The sequence below is a fragment of the Helicoverpa armigera genome, chromosome 4, assembly GCF_030705265.1.
Source record: "Helicoverpa armigera isolate CAAS_96S chromosome 4, ASM3070526v1, whole genome shotgun sequence".
NCBI classification, from domain to species: Eukaryota; Metazoa; Arthropoda; class Insecta; order Lepidoptera; family Noctuidae; genus Helicoverpa; species Helicoverpa armigera.
This window is the reverse complement of record NC_087123.1, coordinates 9,743,451-9,767,864: the sequence shown is the minus strand read 5'-3', so window position 1 is coordinate 9,767,864 and position 24,414 is coordinate 9,743,451. Positions and strand designations below refer to the sequence as shown.

Here is a 24,414-nt window from a genome sequence, read left to right as displayed (position 1 = left end):
ATGAAAATAATGATAACATCACATATATTTTAATATTTGACACTAAAGCTATTGGCAGCGTACCTAATTAGATTATGATAAAAAGGGATATGTTGTCAAACCTGTGCGTCAATCATTTACTTATCAAAATAAAAGGTTATACCTAGATTTTATTGAGATACAGTTTGATTAATTTATTCAAGATTGATTTTACCCGCGGCAGAATGAGCAGCGCCTCCATGGCGGGTAAGTTTAAATAATTAAAATTATCGTTTTATTTCAAAGTCAATGACCAAAGTTAGCCGAAATATTTTCATGAACGCTGATATTTTTTTCTGGACTATTTAGTAATATGTGCTGGTAGGTATCTAGCTTCATCTTTCGGAAGACTAAACATAGTTAAGTAGGTAGGTACTTATCTAATGTCGCTCATATGAGACTAAAGAGGTACTTCTGGATTTATGTCTGAAGGCATTACTTAGACATAAATTCGAAAAAGACGGTCCACTGACCAAATATTGCTATGTTTTTACTAAATAAAATTCACCCTTGCATAATTATTTTCTCAAGCTATAGATAATTTAATTCATCTTGTTAAGCCGCGACTTTCACAGAGCATATTCTAAGTAGTCCAAGATGAGTAGGTGAAGTACGTTTAACACTGGTCATTACTTCAATTGGCTTTGACTAGACTGGACAATTTATCGGGCATTCTGTCCACTTAGGTAGGTTCCCATTTTACGTGTTCACAGATGGTCTTTATTCTAGATTCGTATTATTAGACTGCCATTGCTGTCAAAACGTGGGAGTAAATTATTTACATATGTGGAACAGAAGGCATGTTGTTGTTGTATTAAACATGTTCTATTTTTTATTGAACGTAGTTTCAGCTATCGCTGAAAATCAGCGCTGGGACTTGGTCTCGCATAGGGTTGCAGTATGCTGAGAGAGGGCCGTGTTGCGTGGTTTTTATTATAGGTACGTATTCAATAACGGAATAAAATGCTCTTGCTTTCTTTCTTTTCTTTATTTTGAAACAAATATACAGAAATTTTCAGTTTTTCATAGTTTTCAATTAGAAACGAGTGCCTCTAATTCTAGCTTAGATGGACTTTGGTTCAGCTTAAACTTTAAACAAAGATCTAGCAAGGTACACGTACTTGCCCAGTGTGCCTACCTCAATTCAGACTTCCAACATATTTAAATTATGAGCACGAAATGAAAAACCGCAGAAGGTCTACCTAAAATAAATAGCCTTAATGAAACACGTACCTACATAATTCTCACCCGAGGAAAGTCGTGCGGCTTTGCAGATGTCTCGGAGGTCGTCCTAGATATGTCTGTCAGTTAATAATGCATGAGGTTGTATGTCCTTGGAAGCAGTTACCATGTTTTAGTCGTCAACAAACGAACCACCGATCGATACGACACTATCATACGGTTCTATCGTAATTATCAACTGCGTATATCGTAATGACCGTGGAGGTTTAACAATTGACTTTTTTGTCTATGCCTGATGGATGGTATTATGAACTTTTGTTTGCTTGATAAGATACTCTTCATGTATTACATTAAGGTTGTCTACTAAAATGTTTTTGTATCAAAATAAAGACGCGTTTCGAAGAAAATGAGTAATATTTTCTTTGAATTATGGAAATTATATTGATTGGTAGATGCTATTGAAAATATAGGATGTTCTGTTAAATATTATAAGTTCACCTAATAGTTTATGATATACCTAGGTACCTAATTAGATGGATAAAATATTTTCAAAACGATAACATGTCTTCGTATTCGTGTGTCTAAAATACCTGTAAAGTGACCAAAAATATGAAAGTTACTCTGTTTGTTTTATACTTACGCCTGCTCTGTAAAACCGCTGAACCAATAAAGATAAATTTTGAAATAGGACATAAACCATGGGTCTTTCCTCATAGTATATAACTTTTCCAGCGTGAAAACGTAGGCATTTAACGTAAAACGTCAAGAAAAAAAAAACTATTAAAAAAAATTGCAGCAACCATGCAGTCTTTATTCTCCAAATAAGGAACGAGGACATCTCACGTTCAATGCTCTGCCTCTGCGTCATTCCATCTCAATACCTCGATTGCACAACGTGTTGCGTTTACCTGCTTAAAACAAAATAAACCGAGTTTAAAACATAAACACCGTATCGTGTTGGACATACATAATTAAAGGCAATTTGATTGCTGATCGATTTTTGCGTCTGTGTGACACGTATTGTCAGGAGCGGCCATAACCATTATAGAGTCACGCCTGGACGGTGGTACTTGGCTGTATACAGTTGTCTTTGCTTCGAAAACATACATAGCTACAAGCAAAAGGTGTGAGACTAAAATAGTAAGTCCAATAATATTACTTTCTTTCAAAATTATTTGCTCTGTAAACATTTTTACACGCTTTTCAAATTGTCTTTTCTATCGCTTTTCGATTTTAAGTTATAACAATTTTACCGGTAGTTTTCAATTTCAATGTTCACAAGTCGGTTATTTCTCCCGCCAATACTTTTGAACGTAGAAGCAATCAGGGAATTGGCGCGAAACTGCTAAACGTTAAAGTAAAAGCTCGGTCAAATGTATAAAGTAGGGTCAGCGGTGAAATCTAAAACTTAATTTATTTACTACAACTTTAAATATGTTTTTACTTACCTAGCCACTAAGGAGTTCGTGTTTTAAAGAAACGTTGTATACCCCTACCTATTTATAACTCAGGTTTTGAATTCTCGCATCAAGGAAAATATAGTTTAATTCAGGGATACTGCGAAGGAAAAAGATATCACATCAACAAATCTGCAGTTTTAAATTATCAGAAGTAGGTGAAGCAGTTTTGCTTTAAAATAGGTACTTAACCCATAAAGCCTATAACGACTGACGATATGTCTCAGTCTCAATGATCTCTATAAAACAGCAAAATGCTCTTTAAATGAAGACTTGTATTCCAGAACATTTCCTATCAATTGTGTTTAGATTTGCTAGGTACACACTAGATTGTTCGTGGGCGATGAAAACAATTTACGTAGGTATTAGTGTGGTATTAGTCAGACTAATTTCTTAGCGTAGGCTAACGATGATTCATGTTCAGGTGACTTGAGTTTTATGGTAATTGATGTTTGAACATGTAGGTATAAAGTCAACGACATTTACCTACCTGATAGTGTCGTCAGAAGTCATGTTTGTATTAGAGGAAAGTGTTGACTTTTCTTTCACAACATTATTTTTCTTGTTCCCAAAAATACTTCGGTATATGGTTGGCGTCATTGGGGGAGAAAGGCCTACGTTCAGTTGTGGACGGTAATTGTTTGATACACCTAATGATGACGCCTAACGAACAATGCCTCCTATTAGGTCTTCGTAAAGTGAATACAAAAAGACCTGTTTGTAACTTAAAAATGCTTTTCTTACACCGCCATATTTTTACCTTACAACGTAATATCGTAACTCCAGCCAGTTTATCGTGACAAGACAAGAGGAAACATTGTCCAAGGCCCGTCTAACTTACGACAAATGCGTCCGGCCTAGCCTCATTTACCTAGATATGCATGGCAGCCTGCGTGACATTTCTAGTAGGTCAGTTATAATAATAATTTGCTGAAGAACACACCTTCATTTGAACATACCCTAGTCAGGACAAGTAGGTCTCGTGGTTCCCAAAGTTTGAACAGCGACAATTTTTAGGGTTTCGTACCTAAAGGGTAAAACGGGACCCTATTGTTTTCGCTCCTCTGTCCGTCCGTCCGTCCGTCCGTCCGTCTGTCACCAGGCTGTATCTTTTGAACCGTGATAGTTAGAGAGCTCTTTTTCTTTTACTGGTTCCGATTTAATTGTTATTATTTGATAGTCACAGTTCAGGAGGTCAGATAAGCAGTCGCTCATTGTAAAAGAATGGTATTCAGCCGCATCCGGTGAAACTGCAAGCCGACCCCACCAAAGTTGGAAAAGGCTTGGGATATGATGATGACTACGTAAAGCTCAATTTTCCTTTCGGGTGACGCAGAGATTACAGTGTGATAGTACCAATCTATACCAACATATTGATTTTCCAATTAAGGCTGCTATAAATCTAAGTAATAATGATAGATGTGCTTTTAAAAATCAACTTGAATGTCAAGCCAATACAATCAGTGTTAATGGTCCGTCTGGATAATTATTTGAGAACCACTGCCTAATGGGTGCGCTTTATTTTTTTAGGACAATGTAATTGGTATGGTAATTTCAGTTTTTTGTTGGCCTCACCTAATCTATGGGGAATATTGTCAATGGCTCGTAACAATTATTATTATACCTGCTTAGTAATTACTTACGACTGTGGAATTAGGTGATCGATCGAGTGTGTTTTACGTTTATTATTCTGATATTTATTTGAAGGTTGTTCGTAATAATAATGAAGTGAAATGGTTATCTATTCATTATTAAGTTATAGTACACCTATCATGCGAAGGTAATGCAGTAGGTATGACCACTAGACAGCTATTTTGCGTGCAATGGTGTCATGTAGTTGGCTAATACCTGCAATACATGCATTAGGACTTTAGTATCAAAATCTTTACCTAGACAGATTAGTAGGTCTACTAATTTTTGTTGATAATACGCTTTATGGCGGGTTAATAATTACTTTTTTTTTGTTTACAGCTTGCTTCAACTACGACAACGTTTCCAAAGGCAAAGGAGATAAAAACGACGTCATGGACAGCGGTAAGTTATGTAACATAATTTGTTATTATTATAAAAATTAAACCTGAAGAATCTTCTTCCGCAATGCAGGACAAATCGTGGTTTTGAGTTGAAACAGCGAGTTTTCGTATATTTGTTACCGCTGAAGCCCGAAGTTCGGTTACACCTAGATTTGGCCACATGCAGCTTAGTTGTATCTTATCTTCTTCTAAAACCCTTCATCATTGTGGCTACATGCCCGTGGCTAAAGTTACTCGTAGGTATACGCTATTTCTCATAGGTTAGGGCAGTACTTATAAATGATTCCATGCGGCGCGGCGGATATATGAATAACGCGAGTGCATAAGACGAGCACATAAGGAATTACATAAGCGTTGTCTTAAAAAATACCTATTAACTATATAAATGTAGTACCTGTTCTTAATTTAATTTTTAGAGTAGTTTACTATAGAGTAAAACCACATTCTAGACTTGCTAAACATTTACCTACGCAGTATTCTGTCATGAGATAAGCGTGTATTCTAACGGTAATGAAGGAAAGGGGCTGAAGACACGATGCGGGCTATTTACATTTTACATTTACCTACCTACTTGTGCACATAAAACAATGCCTTGACATAGGTACCTACTGTTATTTATACGACACTAGATACGTTTTGGTGTAAACCTCAACTTAAAAGAATCGGTATCCCTTTGCATTAGACCATGGGAAATAGCATGCTCATCGCACAAATGTTGACCGTACCGAGTAACCGGGATATACCGGGAATCGAACCCGTTAGATCGCTTAGATTCGGCAGTCCGGCATGGTGACCATTGCGCCGTCGGAGTAATCATCTACTTATAATTAGGTAGTAGCAGTCAGGCACAGGATCGTCCCAGCCAAAAGAACAGGACGCCGGCCAAGAAGACGATACTTATAGTCGCGTTCCACGTTCATGAGGATACGAATAAGAAGAAGGAGTGATATACTTGAATTAAAATAGTGAAAACATTGCACGCTACTAAACGAGTTTTCTCTCAATGAAAATAAGTGAAGTTCTCGCAGAAACTCCCGAAAGAATTTCCGCAATGCAGAGATGTACCCACCTGGGTTCAAGGTCACTGGACGCTGCGTCTTTTCATCGATTTGTTTCACACATCTGTATTGTTACAAAGAGAATCTATCTAGGTAATATGTTGTTACAAAGGTACCTAAGTATTTCATAATGTAAGAAAATACACAAGGGGATGCAACCTTACTTGTAGTAGGCACACGTAAACAAAAGGGTGTAATTTATTTTGCCCTCTGAATAAATGCTGCTGGTAAATATTTCTGCAAGTCTATCAACGTTCTTGCCGAGGCAGCTAAAGTGTATTGAAGAAGTCAGATGGTTATATCTGCTTCTGGGTACTATCTATTTATTTTTCTAAAGCATGAGGGAATTCCTTGGAGATGTCAGCAGTTTGCTTATAATTATAATTCATGAACTGCAAAGTTCTAATATTCGGTTTTGGTAATTGCCATATTATGAGACTTCACTGGATCAACTGAATATTACAGCTGTAATACTAAGAACAAACAAGTTTTTTTTACAGAAAATGAAAAATAAACAAGGTGCCTACCATCTAATCAAAGTTTTACACCGCAAAGTTTAACAAGTTGCCTTAACTACAAGTTGACTGAAGCAACCGGCATAGAATTAATGGAAATACGCTGTAGTACCTAATTGTTAGTTTGATTACGTGTTAAGGGTGAGATCACGCGACCCTCACAACACGGCATAGCATAATATAGGAAAAGGCAATGACCTTAAAACAAATATCAAAACTAGTCCTTACTTACGTTAGACGTTAGACATTATACATCATACGATCGGTTCAGTACGGTACTCTACAGTTGCGGCGATTGACTGAATGCTTTAGCTGTGGATTTGTTCCAAAGAGTTACCACAGTCCTGGTACACAAAGGGTTCCAGAATGAAGTCAGTAAGAGTCTGACAATTCCTCACACCTACAAATGCATGGTCTAATTTGAGGATGTCCCCCACATAAATTGCGAACAAACGTTAACTATTCAAGAAAGCTTTCGTAACTTTCACAGAAATTCTGAACCAATTTCAATGGTACATAGAAGGTCTAGATTCTAGACCGAGATATACTTTCTGGATGCAGAAAGTATTTTCCACGGGATTGCACGTGAAACCGCGGTGAACAGCTAGTAAAATGTACTTAAACTTGTGTTCGATCGAAAGGTGTTGTTCGTATTGTCTAGTGACATTTCAATAGTAGAAAAAACTTTTTCTATGAGCTAAATAAATGGTACAAAAACGTATGTATTTACATTTTCTAAAAATTCTAAGTAATTTCTTCGTATCAAAAGCTGTCTCAAGCTTTGTGTTGAAAAGCATAACATTATTTTTTTTATACATTATACTTATACGGTGTTTTCGTGGCGACAGGGTTGATACCATCCATCAAGTTTTTATAAGAATTCAGCGTTTATTAATCAAAATAGCATTGGATTAGGGTTGTTGCTCATTATTTTATTTTGCTTTAAGCCTTATTGTGTTGCTATGTAGAAAAACAACAATTTACTTATCATTTTCATTGCAAATTATATTCAAATAAGAGTTTCTGTCAGCGATTTTCACCCTCGCCCCTAAACTGCAATCCACGAAAGGATAAATAGTGGTAGCATTTCCTATAGGTATAAAGTATGTTATTCTGTCAGGTATATCAACTAAGTAAGATCCTGCCTAGTCCATCAAAATACATTCAGTTTTTGCGTGAAGGACTAACAAACATACTTCCAAAACATTCGGGATTCGACAACCCTAAGTAACATTTACCTTGAACTGTTTCACCGACATTAAATTCATTTAAAGCCAAGCGCCGTGTGTGGCGGTGTTTCCACTAATTATTTCCTATTCAAGCTTTGATAGATTTCTTTATTAAAAAAATACAAAAGGGAAACTCATTTTCTACGTCACAGAGAGAAACGTTTGGCTGAATTAAAGCCACACACACAAGTTGCTCGATCGTAAGGTTAAGCGACGCTTGGCTGGTTGGTATAAATATGGGCGGCTTTCTTCTCATTAGGAGTTCCTCCTCTCTATTTATTTATCCTCCGTGTTTCGGAAACCATCTTAAATTCCCGGCTGTTATTTGAATGTATTTAGCAGCCAGCTTACGACCTGTCAGAAGCCAGAAATCTAAACAACCAGCCGTACCAAGGAATTGGGTAGCCCGAGTAACTGGCTTGAGAAGGTCAGATATGCTGTCGCTCCATGTAAAATACTGGTTCTCTGTTAGTACATAGATACATGTTACATATACATAGTTAGTATCCACATGCTTAGATGGGAAAAGACTTGGCAGATGATGATTGTATACGTTACCGGAAACTGTTTGATATCCCTCTTTGGCTAACGAAATAGAAGTTATGTAACGTTGAGCTTTAGGTACCGTTGCTGGGATGAGATCGATATAGGACCCGCAGAATCTAGAGAGGTCTCTTTGCTCTGCAGATGTTTTCTGTTCCCTTCAACAAACTAGAGCTGTATGTAAAATGTTCTTTTCATTTATAGGTACTTCGGCAGTAAATAAGTGCGCTAAATACCTATTATAATCGCGAAATTTTGTATTTGTAGATGGACGTGTTTTTTCTACGTAAAAAGTACATAATGGATTTCGGTTAAGCGTACCTATAATAAAATAACTTTAAGTCAATCCGGTTGTGTTAAGTACTTCCATCAAGTCGCTGGTAAGCACAGGCAACAGCTGCATACCTATGTTTATCCATAAACATTTTAGCGAATCAACGTAGGCATTTGATACCTTTCTAGAACAACAAGTGATTCATCTCACGTGTTAGTCGACTACAGACGATTGCTTATCGCCTGTATTGCATAATTCAATTATTTACCAATAACAAGTTTGGCAGATCTAAATATAAATAAACGACCTCGAATATTCCATAGCGTTTTATCCAGTGGGTGGACAAATCGCCCCCTCAACCACATAACATTCTGATTTGAATTGCATCAGAATTTATGTAACTCGTCTACCTTTACAATTTAACATACTATAGATACATACTACTAATATTATAAGCGTGTAAGTTTGTATGTTTGTTCATCCTTTACGCAAAAACTGCAGAATGGAATTAGATGAAACCTGGCAGAAATATATCTTAAACCAGAATAACATATCCTAGGTTACTTTTGATTCGGTTGCGGGAGGTATTTTTTCCGGGTGAAACCGTTGGCAGAAGCTAGTATTACATAAAGGTACACAATATGTAGAATTTCTTATCACGCTCCATTTGCTTGCTGATCGATGTTCCGCTATGATTCCATCCTATTGTTTTGATTCATGCTACAGTCATTTTGATGTCTTCTTTAATGAGACTATTTCCGTACTAACCTACTTATGTAATACCAATATATTCGGATAAAGCGATGTATGTAGGTATTATTTTGGTTGACAACAGATGTTTTGAAAAAGTTGTAGAAAATGATCTTAATCTATCTATCTAAAAATCTCAAGCAGGTAGCTGTCTAGAATGTGCTATAAGCTTCCACCAGCATGTTCAGCCCCATCTCGTAGGAACTACTCCGCACACCTAGATGATAAGTAGCCTGTAATAGCTTCTAGCCTTCCACAATCAATGGTCTTATCTAACTCTGAATGAATTTTTCAAGTCGGTCCAGTAGTTAAGAACAAAAACTCTTTAGCTTTATAATATTAGCATAAACTAGAACGTATTATTACCAGTAAAGCGTTCCTAGTAACAAAAGACCTAACATTAAAACAACAACAACAATTTGCATTAAAACCACTGCTTTTACCCGCTTACATTGTTATAATCGACTGCATTGTGGCGAACTAAACTGGTCTAACTGTTCATTTAAGACCGTGTAGTTTTTTCAAATAAAAATAAGCACAATTTTTGCTTTAGGAATATTCCGTCTGGCCTGACGTTGCTACCCTTACCCCAAGCTTGCTTGCCTCGCCGCCAGTCGGTAGTGACATTCGGAGGCTGAAAGACGTATCCCTTTAAAATCATGTTGTGTGACAGGATCTGATCACGTGTTGTGTGTGTTGTTGTATTATTAGCTAGTGTTGGACAAAATGTATCTGGGAAAAATAAAGACCTCATCTAACAGTAAGTTCTTTTATAATTCATGTGCCGGTGTTTGTTTTTGCGAGAGTGATTGAAACTATAGCAAAAATAAGATGTGGTTCTTAGAACTTGGTGTCGTCTTAGCTTCGTTATTATTATTTCAATTGACTGTTGTTATGCAGTCTTTTATTGTTTGTCTCACAATGATTTATTGTTGACTCAGTAGGCGCCTAATTTGTATTGTTAATGTAATAATAGAAGGACCAAACCAGACCTATTTCTTTTTTCTAACAAAATTAAACCGGCTTTCAGACCCACCCTTGTGAAGAAGATAGCTATTATTTCTAGGTTAAGTTTCACATGGAATAACAACTTAAGGAATAATTAATAAATGTCAGCTGTTAGACTTCCTACAAATATAATATTTGTTGAGTTAAATAATTGAACAGTGTTGTGAACTGTATCGATTGGTACGTTTAGGGCCGGTGCGGTTAGCAACCCCTATGTAACAATGTATTATAGGTACCTAGTAGAAATGTCACGTGGGAATCACAATAAATTAATTACTGGCTTCGTTGACAGGTTTGACCTGTGTAAATGTTCTAAGATTATTATCAATATTACAAATACAAGTTGAACTACTTTCCTATATCTCGGTTATAAAGGAACTCATATTTAATGGGGAGATAGGTATGTAGTTTAATAATTCACTTACTTACAAGTGACCTGGTATCGAAAGTAGAGTAAGACTTGACATCGAAAGCTTGACTTGCTATCAATAGGAAAGGTCTACATAGGTACGTGATTAATAATTCATAGTACCTACTCACTTACAAAATATATTTTACTGTTGCCATGCAACGAATTTGGTGACAATTGATTCCAGAAACCCAAGTGACGAATCATCGTTTCATAATGTTAATTAGGTATGTTACAATTTCATTGATAAACCCCAAAACAACAGCAAAATATTGCTCTCAATTAATAGTAAACTTAAATGTAGGTCAAGGAATGTTTTTGATTTTATCACAATGTTTTGCGATCGCGTGTCAAACAGCCTTCTTTTGAAAATTAACCAATAATGTTTCACTAAAGTGCCGTAGATTGATGGAAGATTTCCTTAATAGTTTCTTGAATTGATATTTATGCTTTGTTTTTGTTTGGCTCCTTTGTATTGCTTTGTTTCGAAACCATGAAGATTTTGCTCTTTCAAGCTTGATCCCGTGTAGCATTTATTATATTGATCATGGGTTCACTTTAATTCCCTTTGATATGGTCTTGGAAGTTTTTTTGCACGGGTCGTTTTGACCTGAGAACAACCCTTAGACACAAAGGGAGAACGGCCTTATTTAAAGGACCCATTTTTTATCAGAGTTCTCAATATCGTTTCTCATTTGGCAACGTTGCGTTTCGGTATAGACCGATTCGTTTCCTATTACCTAACAATAAATCGTGTTGAATATTTATGAGATAATAAAATGAAACGAAATAAGCGCAAACGACTGCCTGCATGACAGCCAATTTGCGAAGCATTGCTTCAATGCAGTATTGGTATTTCAGCAATGCGACTAGGTGTTAACTGTAACTGCATTGCAGTCATACACTGCATCTCTCTGGAAAGCCATTTATCTTCCTGAGATGTTACCTAAGCACAATATAATATCTACCAGCCAATGCCAACAGAAATCATACTACCTACCTACAAGTAATGTAGCCGGCAACTGCGCTAACATCAAGTTCTATTTCACTTTAATTATCCAAAATGGGATTAAGTAGCGATTGCCTTTCACACAAAATTCCCGCGGTTACACCTATCACCTATCACGAAGGGTAGATAAGACCTTTCGTATTTCCCACATTATTATGTTATCCACCGAGGTTATAGACCTGGCGGCCGTGCGTAGCTGCGTAGTGTGACCGAAACAAAACTATAGGTCTCATCGCGTCTAACGATTTGTCATCGTTCTAGTGACTTCTAGAACATGCGCGGATCGGATTGCAAGGTCAGTTGATACGGTTGGATGTATGTCAACAGTGTGAGTCATTGATTTTTGTTTACTTTCTTAACATTTGTAGGGGGGAGTGCCTTATAAGTCGGATTCGAGGGCGGTAATCTCAAGGTATTTTAGGATCATGACATTCTTGAAAGAAATGCGGATGATTGAGAATCAATCAGTATCTACCTATTGCGTAAGATTCTTCTTACCCTTAGATATTTATTTGGACCTTTCGCAAAGATTAAACATTATTTCACATTTGAATAGTCGTTGAACGAATTAGGTAGGTACCTAATTAGGCATCGGATTTTTATTTTTTGGAGTACACTTCGTTTAATGTTCCTATCGATGACGAGTTTTTGCCTATCTTTGTGTTAAAACTTCACAGTCGATTTTTAACAACAAAATTGTTTCATCACCCAATCGCCTGACTTCAGATCCGCTGACTGTTTCGGACGTTGCTCATTTGTTTTTAACACGCTTCTATTAGCTTCACGTGTATGTATGTAACTTTGTATGTATGTACTATGTACCTAAGTATGTATGTAAGAAAATCTAAATTAAGAAAAATTATTCATTTTTTTAGTTTTTAAACTATTATTTTCTGTCGTTATTTACAGTTGCATGGCACAGACCGCTGTCGGCGACTTCTCGCCAGGAGGAAGAGTTGATGCAGAAGTCTGCTCGCGCTCTCAACTCTGCCACCGATCCGCTGGAGAAGCTGCGTCTGCTCTGCCTTTCGCGAGGAGCCTCCGGCATACTGGGGCTTGGCAGGTATGCAGCACTTACCCCTACACTCAGAGACATTTAATGGTTACTTAAGCCATTCCTTAGTGAAGGATTTGTATGACATTCCGTCATACAAATCGTCAAATGTCTCTGAGTGGGGAGGTTAGTTTACCTGGATAGTTATGGAACGAGTTCCCATTAGCGTCAGTATCGTGGGAACTAATCAACGCACCCGTTTAACAAGACTCAATAAATGGGCCTTCAATAAATGGGCTAACAACCTATCGCTTCAGTGGCTTTTGAGATTAGTGCATTTATACATTCAAGCAATCAAACAAACCTTGCCTTGAATTTTTTGAATAAGTAAAAAGTGTTGGTTTAGTATAGGTAATCGGATTACGGCGCTTGATATTTAAACTTTTATTAATGAGTAGGTATTTTGTTAACTAATAACCCGTTATAGATTACCTTATCAAACAATAACAATAGCTTTCCTGTCGTTTTTTAAATTAAAGTAAGTAACTATTTATTTGATGTAATATATTTTTTTGAAATATTACAGGATTTTCCGACGCATGGATGACGATGGCAGTAAGCAATTGAACCAGGAAGAATTCATTAACGGAATTAAAGAAACGGGATTAGAACTTAGCCATGACGTAAGTTTAACAACTCCTGCAAAAAAAAATTTCTTTGCGAAGATATTTCTCATGGTTTTAAGATGTGAAATAAGATAGTGAAGAGTACCTGTGTCTGCGCAAACAATAGGGCACCGGGGCTTTCAGAGCCCTTTGGTGAGACAATATGAGAGACCAACATAAAGGAATGTGGGACACGTAGCATTTGCATTGTGGATTCTAACTGGGATGCATAATTTTAGAAGCAATATTTTGTCATTTATTTATTTTTAACATATAATTTACATTTTTAAATATTAAATATAAAAATAAAAAACATTTAAAAATATAAAAAATAGGTTGCCACCGATATCGGGCACAGGGTCCAAGGTACCGGTGGTTAGGGTCCCAGAGACAGAAATATTATTATTACAGTTTATGTTTTTATTGACTTTAAGTGCTAAGGTTTGAAAGAGAATGTCTTCGATATGCGGCCTTTGGCCATTTTCGGTGTCTGTTTTCCTATCGAAAACGAGTTCTACATACATTTATCCGCCAGAAGAGCGCGCGTGTATTGAAAATAATATGGCGAATATTGAATTTTTGCTCATTTGACGCCTCTTGATATTCTGTCTAAAATTGGCTACTAAAGGCACTTTTTCGTTTGCAGGATGCGATGGAGCTCTTTGATAGGTTTGACACTGACAAGAGTGGCTCAATCAGCCTCGATGAATTCTTGGTGCACATTCGCGTAAGCATATTATTATTTATATAGTTCTGTATCTCTTAAGGTGCGTCCTATGCTGCGGGATTGTTCGAAAGAGTTACCGCGGCCCTGGTACATAAAAGGCCTACGACGGAACACGATGTATTTTTAGTTAGTCAGACACATTAAGTGTCACCGCTGCTAACCCACAGCGGGAGGGGTCATTTGATAATTTTTGCCATCTTGCCCACGTAGAGCGTAGCCTTCCTCTTTCTTTCTAAAGAGCCGGCCTCAACAAGCAAGGCTAAGCAGATTTTGATAACCCGTGCCCTGAAGTTACTAACTACTGCCCTTAACGCATCTCGATGAAGTAAAACGACTGCCTCTAGGATTCCTCTACTACATTTCAATTATACTATTTCATTCTCCAGTTTTGATCTTAGCAGCACAACATCGATATTAGATTACAATAAGCAAGTATTTCAAGGTACAATTTCTGATATTTCACAGCCTCCGATGTCCGACTCTCGGCGCGCTATAGTGGAGCAAGCGTTTAAGAAACTAGATAAGACCGGCGACGGAGTTATCACCGTAGAGGACATTCGGGGAGTATATGCTGTCACGTCTCATCCCAGGTAAATGCACCTTCATAGATTTACCAAAACAGTCTTCTTTATTGTTATAATTATTCTATTCAGGACAAAGTTCACTGACGACATTAACGTCAGCTGTTTTAAAACATACATTCACGATGGATTTTCACTTTCAATTTTCAAAGTAAATATGTATGTAGTTGATTTAAGGAAAAGTTCTTTAATGTTGTCGATGAACTTGGGCGTTAATAACTTAGAAGAACTTAGTAATGCCAGAAACTTCTAGGAAGTCGCAAGAAATGTTGCGCTTTGAACCGTGTTGAGTCCGCATGGAACATCATTGCTAGTGCTCCGCAAAGGGAGACAAAGCAAGGTCCAGTTAGGCATTGCTTAATCGAAAAGAATAGTTCATAAATAAGGAATATTTAAATGCAGTCTCTATGTAATTTTCCAGGTACATGAGTGGCGAAGAAACAGCCGATCTCATTTTGAACAAATTCCTCGCCAACTTTGAGTCTGAAGGATCTGTGGACGGAAAAGTAAGTAAATACCCACTTAATTAAACTGATAGCTTTGTGCGACAAACAACCTTTCAACACTTGGTAAATAAAACAAAACTGCGAGATTATGTCAAAATTGTTGGAAAGTTTAACTCACTGGGCTCGCATACACGGGGATATACTCATGCTATTTTGATACATCGGTCTCCATCTGTTAGACCAGAGACCAGTCGTCAAAAAATAAGTGTTTTTTTCATATCACTATTCCTCATGTGTATGCATTTTTCACTAGCTGATTAATGTACAGGTGACGTTGGAGGAGTTCATGAACTACTACAGCGGGATCAGCGTGTCCATCGACAACGACTGTTACTTCGACCTTATGATGCGTCAAGCTTACAAGTTGTAAGCCCTCAGAACTCCGAAAGTACGGACACCACTCCATGTACATCAATCACCTTGACGCAATTGATTTTCAAAATAAAACTCGGTCATATGTTGTCTAATTTTCTATAGAATCAATTTGATTGTGGAATCAACCTCAGTTTGTTTTGTAAAAATATTTCGTCTGTAATAGCATAATGAAAAAAGTGTCATACAAGCTGAAGCAAAGTTTTGAAGAAATCCGTATTATGTTTTCCTGGGTTTCGTAGTTACTGAGAACACGTATTTGCAAATCCGTCCATTTCAAACCGACTTTAAAAAAGGAGGTGGTTTTTAAATAAATACTTTATTTGTCGAATTGATGAGAAATGCTTTATGCTTGGCTTTGGACTTCAGTTCTTCTGCCTAAATCCACCATTTCCTTGTAACTTAAAGTCGATTCTCAGTACTTGTGTTATTTTAAAGATATTATCAGTGTCTCGTACTTTCTTGTATTCTTGTTTTGTATTACCCTTAACTCAGCACCACCATCACTCCTAAAAGCCATTTTGGCTTTCTCGTGTACACTTATATTTCTAAAGTTAATTTAATACAGTATTATATTTTTATTTAATAAATTCTTATCCTGTGGTATGATATTTATGTTGATTTCATTAAATTATTTTGATTTTTATTGGACTTTCATTTACTACTAACGGTTTATACATGGGAAATAAGGTCCCAAATATTAAAAAAAAAACCATGACGTGCAGCAAACTATAAAATATATCGATCTATTTATCCGCGGGTACCGCACAAGGCCCGCACAGCCGAAGACATTACACATATTTCAAGATTGTGTAACACAGAATGTTTACGCCAAAATAAGAGCCGTTGTCATAAAACTAGGATAGCTTTTCCCTTTTCCTTATAAGCGGTAGCGAGATAAAAGTGATACTGGTGAGACGGCCCCACTCTATGGCACAAGCAGTCTGTAAGTCTGTCAACTAATTATTTATTTTCTATTATAATTTATCAATAAGAAGATCAAAAACTTTGAAAAGTATTTAAACAGCTATAAGTTGTCTAATTAATTCGTTGTATTTTAAGAAAGAAGAAAGAAGAAGAAGAAAGAAAGAAAAACCATTTATTTTACACACAAATAAAACAATATTTAACAATAATAATTCATGAATATAGTTATCGGCACGAATCTTGAGCTCTGACCTACATCTGCGCAGAAGTGATTTATTAGTAAAGAACCAATCCCGAGTGACGGCTATGACGCGTTGCACTGCGGGCCAATCACCGCTTTAGCCTTTGTGCGCACAAGTTGGTGATTGATTCACCCGTGCTCTCCGATGAGCATTGATGTCGGTCCTGCTTTTGATCGCTATCCGGTCGTGTCGGATAGCCGTACCGTCAGGCTATGAGAGTGAAGGAATAGGGAGTGCACTTGTGTCTGCGCGAATGCTCGTGCGTTTATAATAATGTCCTGCTCCGCTGGCTGATCGCCTTATATGAGAACAGCGCCGTGATTAAAATCAGCCTTGGACGCCATTATTGTACTGCCGCGGCTGCTGTCCTGTCCTAAATAGTTGTCGCGGCTCTTATACACAAAGTGCATAGTGGGTGTGCAATGTGAACATAGTGGGTTTCAGTCAGTAAGACTGACAATCTTTCACGCTGCACCAGTGGCGTAGCTTGCCTTGTCGGGGCCCCGTATAAAAAATTGTTTGGAGGCCCTTATATGGCACTTTTTTATAACCTCTTCCCTTTTCTGTTAACTTTTTCTTTCCTCAGCGCCGTTGGGATAATCTATTTTCCTTTCACTCATTTAATGCACATTTATATAAAGCGCGTAAATAAACAGTGCACTGCACTCCGCAGTGCGGTGACGGCGTAGCATCGGGTGGCACCCGCGGCGGACTAACTATTGAGCACCCAATAATCATGGATTAAAATTGTAAATAAAAGTACCTACTTAAAAATCGTGTAGAAATCATTCGTGGTGGTTTTTGCTAGGTTTAACGTAAAGAAACCGGAGACGGCTCATTCCAAACTTATAAAGCGCTATTTTTGAAATTTGGGATATAAAAAACCCAAACATGTTTTATAAAAACCGGCCAAGTGCGAGTCGGACTCGCGCACGAAGGGTTCCGTAGGTACCATTATTTATAAAACGGACAAAAAAATCATGCTTGTTGTATGGGAGCCCCCCCAAAATATTCATTTAATTCTAGTTTTCAGTATTTGTTGTTATAGCGGCAACAGAAATACATCATCTGTGAAAATATCAGCTCTCTAACTATACCCTAAAAATCAGTGAGAAATTTTTAAGTTTTGAGATAAACAGGTGTGAAAAAAACCACTGCAAAGAGAAGAAGCCGCGAGCGTAGCGAGCGCGAAATTTTTGATTTTCAGGACGCAATGATACCTAAAGAAATTACAAAAAAGTCACTGTCAATTGAGAGGTGTGACAGCCGGACTGGCATCCCTCTCAGTGCCACCTCGACGTCTTGCACATGCACTGTTGTAGTTTTGTTTAAAATTTGAATAGCATGCAGTGACTGGTAGTGAACCTAGGCTTTGCAGATTAGAATGGCACCCTCAGTGACTTGTCCCTTCTGCCCGTGCCATCCTGGTCGTGCAGATATGTGTCGACCGAGATGGCACACCCCGAGACGTGGTACCAGTGGTGTACCGCCCTCTCCCCCCCCCCTTATGCTGCTACTAACTGCGTGGTTTAATATCCAATGTAAAGTACAACAACGTACACGTAAATCGCGATATCGATGAAGGATTCCCCGCTGAGTTGAAGATGAAGTAAGTAAAACGGGGAAGTCCCGCAGCCCGCCATAACGATGTAGAGTGTTGTTAACTTTTGAACGCACGCTTAAGGCGGGAAAAAAAAGAATTGCTTTTCAGAATTTTGACATTTGTAAAATAAAATAAATTAGGAAGTTTTTATTTTTTGTCCTAACACACTTTTGGGGCCCCCGTGGCCCGGGGGCTCCGTATAATTGATACGGCAGATACGGCGGTAGCTACGCCCCTGCGCTGCACCCACAGTGTGGAATCATGATGATCTCACCAAAAATGTAGTGCGCAATCTAGAAATAAGTGTTATTTCCTTGCACTGGCCAGTATGCTGAGATATTTTTTTTGGAACACAGCCAAAACCTGAGGCCTAAACAAAAATTCTGCTTGTCATTATTATGACAGATCATATTTTTTGCTACGTGCCTTTATATTTTTAGATGTTATTGTATTATTTTTGTATGTTTTTTTATTTACAAAGTATATTATTATAATTAGGCGATACGAACTATAATCAACATTGTACGACCCAAAACAGGTAAACAATAGCTGCGAAGGTATTTAAGTAGATAGGTAAAGTTACTCCGCGAGGTACTCGCTTTCCTGTGATGTGGTGGGGTCAGAGTGTAGCAAAAGGGATCATGAAAGGGATGAAAGGCGAATGTATAAAGTAAGAAATGACTAGGTATATTGAAAAGAACTTTGAAGGGGATGGTATGAGGATATAATTAGACTATGTGGAACTAGATTATATACTGCCCCTAAGACGACCCACTGACCAAATATTCAGGTAATGTAGCTGCCTATTGCCATACATTTCTAATTTCGCCCTTTCCTACTCCTATATCCTGCATTCGTCGGTTTTGGAAATAGCGCTCTGGATTAAGACTATGTTAGTACGTAGATAAACAAATAATATTTTGCATTCCTTTGTGTATTTACCACCATATTTTTGTTTTCCAGAAAATCTGTAAGCCATCATGTGTCGGACCATTCACGCTATGTTGCAAACTATAATATGTGCAATTCAAATGTTTGTGAGGATCTTTATGACTATTATCCTTATGATAGAGAACGTTATAAGAATGGTCCTCCAAACATTATACAACTTCTTATCATTTTTGCTCCAAATGGTATCATTATTGCCTATCTGTTGTGTGTTCTTACTTACGTCCAAACTTAAATGTCTTATCTGCGGCGGTGGTGGAGGAGCTTGCCCTGGTGGTAAAGGAGGAGGAATATGCGACTGCTTATTGTCTGCCATAGCTTTTGCCATCATCTTTTTCATATTGAGAGCCACTGGGACGCTAGATAAAATATTCCTTAAACTAGGATACAAACCTATAAAGGGAACTGGGACAACGCATATGCCGCCCGATGATGGCGAGACAGATGCCACCGAGACCAATACTGAGACTGGAGTAACCACTCCTGATACAACAACACCTGATGCTAAACGATTTATCGATTACGTAGATAAATTTGGAAATATGTACAACAGAGATGGTGACTTAATTGATAAATATGGAAACAAACTCAATGAGATATTTAGGTTACCTTTTGGAACTGGAGCTCCGAGGCGAGGGGAGGGAGTTAAAACTACTGAGTCAAAAATGTATGCTGTAAAGGAAAGGCGAAATAATAATTGGACTACAATACTTTATTACTTGGTATAAAATAAAATGTACGTAACTATTGAGTTTTGTTATTAATTGCGATTACATAAGTGCTAAAGTGATTTCAATCCCATATATTAAGTTCAAAGTATGTAATTGAATGTAATGTACTGAACCTACTTACGGTGTGCCCACGTCAGACTTTTGTAGGACAGATTTATTGTACGTTCTGGCACAATTTTTGCAAGGCATGAGCGTTGTACTATTGCTTTCAGTGTGTCTTATCTTCATCTCATCATCTCTCGGGCCTTTTCCCAACTTTGGGGTCGGCTTCCAGTCTTACCAGATGCGGCTAAGTACCGGTGCTTTACAAGGAGCGACTGCCTATCTGACCTCAAGCTGGTTACCCGGGCAACCCTTTGGTAAGACTGGTGTTAGACTTGCTGGCTTCTGCTTCTGACTATCCGTAACGACTGCCAAGGATGTTAAATAACAGCCGAAAAACAGCCATTGGTGACCAAGATATACTAAGAAAGTACATACAAACTTAGAAAAGTTCCATTGGTACTTGCCTGACTTGGAATCGAACCCGCACAATTGAGAGTTTACCCCCATAATTGACAGGTTGGGAATTTACCCATTAGGCCACTACGACTACTATCATTATGTCACGCACGCTAACTATGAAATTTTCTTATGGGGTACATTTCATCAGACATTTTGTGTCGGGAGTAAAACATTGACATATAATTCTAAGCTCGATGGAGTAAAAGTAATGAAAGCTAAGTCATTTTGTATCACATGTTGCTTCGTTACTATAAACCTCGAAAATGCTGTTGACGTCGATACTAAAAAATTACATTAAAATGAATTTTGAATCTGTGGTCTTATTTTCATGGTTTAATATTTAAGGTTATGTTGTGGTTTTTGTACCTCTTGATTAATTCGTGTTTTCATTTAATAGCCTTTCCAAATTCACTATTGAAAGTGATAAAATAAATCAGGTAGATACGATCAGACGTAATATTTGTAATACCTATAAAATAATATAAAAGGATTATGTACCTTTATGGCAGTAAATATAGGCATTGAAGTTGTCCCTTGCCATTTGAATCATTTTTGTAGCGATTTCTTCATTCGATCAGGAATCTTTCCAATAATTGCCACATCACATAGTTACATCTATGATGATTGATCAGGAATCAAAACAACACACATCCAACTTGTACCTTAGCATGTATATGTAGGTCCTTGAAAAACTGAATTCGATGTTTCAGAATTAACCATGTGTCGCACGTTGGGTGCTTTGTTACAAACATGTATATGCGGTGCACAAATGATAGTACGGATCTTTATGATTCTCCTGATGATGATAGAGAATATACTCAAACTGCTCCTGACCACACTTTATAACTTCTTGTCGATAATACTGCAAATAATATCTATGCTACCAGTGTGCTTAGTATTTCTGCTGACGTCGAAACTGAAGTGTTTGTTCTGTGGAGGCTGTGGTTGCCCAGGTGCGGGTGGCGGTGCGATCGGCAACTGCATCGCTACAGCGATAACCCTTGTAGCGGCATACTTCATATTGAAGAACACTGGAATGTTGGATCTAATATTTATCTATCTGGGTTATACAAAAAAGAATGCTACGAATTATAATACTTCGAAATCTTCATCATAATTCTTTTTTGTACAAAGGATTGGTCCTGTTGTTACCAGGTAATTTGCTGTCCATCACATAGGATACTATTGCATTCGTTAAAGCATAAAAATTGTAGTTAAGCTGTACCATAGCATTATTATCAACTCCCGTAAATACCTTAACGAGCAAGTAAATATTTTGAGTTTATCCGTAAAGTAAATGCGGTAAAATGGCCCTTACATATTCATCTTGATCATCTCCCGCCCTTGTCCCAATTTTATATGGGCTCAGCGCAGCATGTTTTCTCCTTCATGGTCCTTATACATTAAAGAAGCGGTCGTCCGCGACTTCGTCTGCGTACACTTTTTTTTATCGTAACCGGGCTAACAAAATGCGTAACGGGTAAAAAGACCTATTAAATACTTGTGACGTATGTATTTATTTGGGTAAGGATTATTATCATGTTTATACATATAAAACACCTCGCAAAATAATGTTTTTTTTGAGAACGAAGATAAGCATAAAAAAGGTTATAACTAGCTAACCCTAACAGAACATATGCATATGTCTATACATACATATGCTGGTCAAGGACATTTTTTTAGAACCTTTAAAGGGAAAGGGGTAGGTATTGGATTGCCTGAGTAACTGGGTTGAGGAGGTCAGATAGGGCAGTCGCTCCTTGTAAAGCGCTGGTACTCAGCTACATCCGGTTAGACTGGAAGCCGACCCCAACATAGTAGGCTTATCAAAAAATGAAAAAAAAAATACAGAGAGGAAATATGAAGGGGAGTCCGATTTAAAACATAACATACTTATAATAGCAGCACGCGCTAGGATTTTTAAATAATCAGATTTTAATTTTCAGACGTTCATCAACGGGAATCAGCGGTCTCAAAATTATCTTACTGGTTCACTGTAGGTACATAGTGCTCATGTATGCGGCCTAAAACCTTATTCAATTAAATTATATCTTGTATGTCTCTTCCAGACCACGGGACTAGAGAGTCCCGGATTTTTGGGAGGCGAACGTGGGGCCGAAGCCAACACTCTGAAGCCTGAGACAACTTTAATGAAATGGTGACACAAAACCGACGATTATTCCTGTATACACTATAGAAAAGTACCCAAGGACAAGCCCCGGTTCTGTGCTAAACTATTGCTAACTATGGATGAAAAGTACTTGGGCCATTGTAATGGGATGCTAATGGACTAGGAATGGGGAAACTAGGGGAACTATGGTACCCGCCGATAACAATGTAATAAATACACGTAATAATAGCAGGTGGAGACTCGTCACCTCACTTACTGGGCCCCCGGGAATAAGTCGCTAAATCGCAACAAGGATGGAACAGGGACATGAGCGGCTGAAGGGTGAGGATACCTCGACGGACTTTAAACGCAGATCACGCGCTCCCTGTGGGTACAGCATCACCGGCCCACTCGCCACTTACCTCGAGGCACCTACCCTCCAAGCAGGGCTGCTAACCCTGCTCTAGCGACTCCACTCTGACCGGCCGATGAAGGCAAGCCAGAGGCGAGAGACCTATCCCCCGACATGCTTCACTCCGGCCGGCCGGAGATGGGGGACAGTATACTCTCCCTGGAGCACTCGGATATATAGCCCCGAGGGGTCGCTACTCCCCGTCATCCTTCCAGATGTCCTGCGGGGCAAATTATTAATTATGTTTATGCATAAATAGTTTAAAAAAATACTTTGTATCTCTTAAATAAGTTTACATTAGATAAGAATTTATTATTAAATTATTTTAAGCTGGTTATAGTTGTCATTTATACCAAGTTAGGCTACTAGGGAGCTCGTGGCAAAGGCAGTTAGAAACTAGAAAATCTGACAATCAATTTTACCGAGGGCTAAGGAGTCAGATAGGCAGTAGCTCCGTGTAAAACACTGGTATTAAGCCACAGTTGGTTACTACTGGAAGCCGACCATAACTTAGTTTGGGAAAAAGGCTTGATAGTAAGCAAAGCCTGATCGGGTAGGGTGGACACGGTAATGAAACAATGTCTCTTTGTGCCCATATGCAGGCCAAGCACGCTTAGGCTCGAGTCCGGGCAGCCGGGCAGTCGCGGACGGAAACATCAACAAGTCGCATAAGCGCGACATTTTCAAGCTTTTTAAGCGATACTGGCCTTTTACGTATGTAGTTAAAGTTGAAAATTATTTCACACTGAAAGTGCTCGCCGCGTCGCTTCCGACCGCTGCCATGCTGGTGTGACTCGAGCCTTACGTGCCACTCGCAAGCGATTGTATCATAATGAGTTTATATAGTCTAGTGACTGCCTCGTTGATCTAGTGGTCGCAAGCGCGGCTGCTGTGCACGAGGTCTCGGGTTTGATTCCCGGGTCAGGCCGAAATCGCTTTGTGGGTTTTCTTAAACTTTCACAAAGCAGCCAGTAGTAGCCGAAGTTGGTGATTGATTCACCCGTGCATCGGAGAGCAAGTAAATATCGGTCCTACGCCTGATCTCTTTCCGGTCGTGTCGGATTGCCGTCCTATCGGGCTATGAGAGTGAAGTAATAGGGAATGCACCTGTGTCTGCGCAAATGCTTATGCACTATAATATGTCCTGCGCAGCAGGCTGATCTCCTTAAAATGAGAATAGCCGCCGTGGCCGAAATCTGCCGTGGAATGTGCCATTATTATAGTCTAGTGCGAAACAAGTTTGCTACCACGCATGTGGGGCCTTAAAAACTAGCTACAGACTACGCTATTCTATTTTGATTGAAAGGAAGGGCTTGTTGCTGCAATAATATACATTGATATAGATAGAGTTCAGTTTATCATTGTATATTTTAGCCTGAAACGCTCCTTAAAAATGCATAGTATACCTACTAGGTAGGACTATAATTCTAAGCTCGATGGGTAGGACATGGGTAGGACCATGGTAGGACGAACAAAAATTAAAAATAAACAGAAAATCCAATTGACATTACAGTGACATATCCAGATCACATTTTTGCTATGTCTTTTTACGTGTTTACATAATATTTTATATATTTTTTTAATGATTTTTTTATTAGCAAATTGTA

The 24,414-nt window shown here is 38.2% G+C and overlaps 1 protein-coding gene and 1 long non-coding RNA gene across 5 annotated transcripts in view; both read left to right on the top strand.

Annotated features, from left to right (window-relative positions):
* Positions 1-15,976, top strand: part of LOC110375010 (calcyphosin-like protein) — a 55,112-nt gene extending 39,136 nt beyond the window's left edge. Inside the window, exons 1-8 of one of the 4 annotated variants that reach the window (XM_021332967.3) lie at positions 148-225; positions 4,629-4,691; positions 12,395-12,548; positions 13,066-13,162; positions 13,791-13,871; positions 14,337-14,461; positions 14,874-14,958; positions 15,227-15,976. In XM_021332967.3, the coding sequence (XP_021188642.1) occupies positions 204-225; positions 4,629-4,691; positions 12,395-12,548; positions 13,066-13,162; positions 13,791-13,871; positions 14,337-14,461; positions 14,874-14,958; positions 15,227-15,328 (729 nt within the window). In that variant the 5' untranslated portion in view covers positions 148-203 and the 3' untranslated portion in view covers positions 15,329-15,976. Of the gene's footprint in view, positions 1-147; positions 226-2,162; positions 2,341-4,628; positions 4,692-9,657; positions 9,820-12,394; positions 12,549-13,065; positions 13,163-13,790; positions 13,872-14,336; positions 14,462-14,873; positions 14,959-15,226 lie in introns of those variants that run through there. The other 3 variants (XM_021332969.3, XM_021332966.3, XM_021332968.3) reach the window with 3 other exon arrangements.
* A 4,551-nt stretch (positions 15,977-20,527) lies between these two features.
* On the top strand, positions 20,528-23,135 carry LOC110375031 (uncharacterized). Its single transcript, XR_002429462.3, has 4 exons — positions 20,528-20,722; positions 20,996-21,440; positions 22,232-22,281; positions 22,355-23,135. It is a non-coding gene; the product is annotated as an uncharacterized LOC110375031 (long non-coding RNA).
* The last annotated feature ends 1,279 nt before the right edge of the window (positions 23,136-24,414 follow it).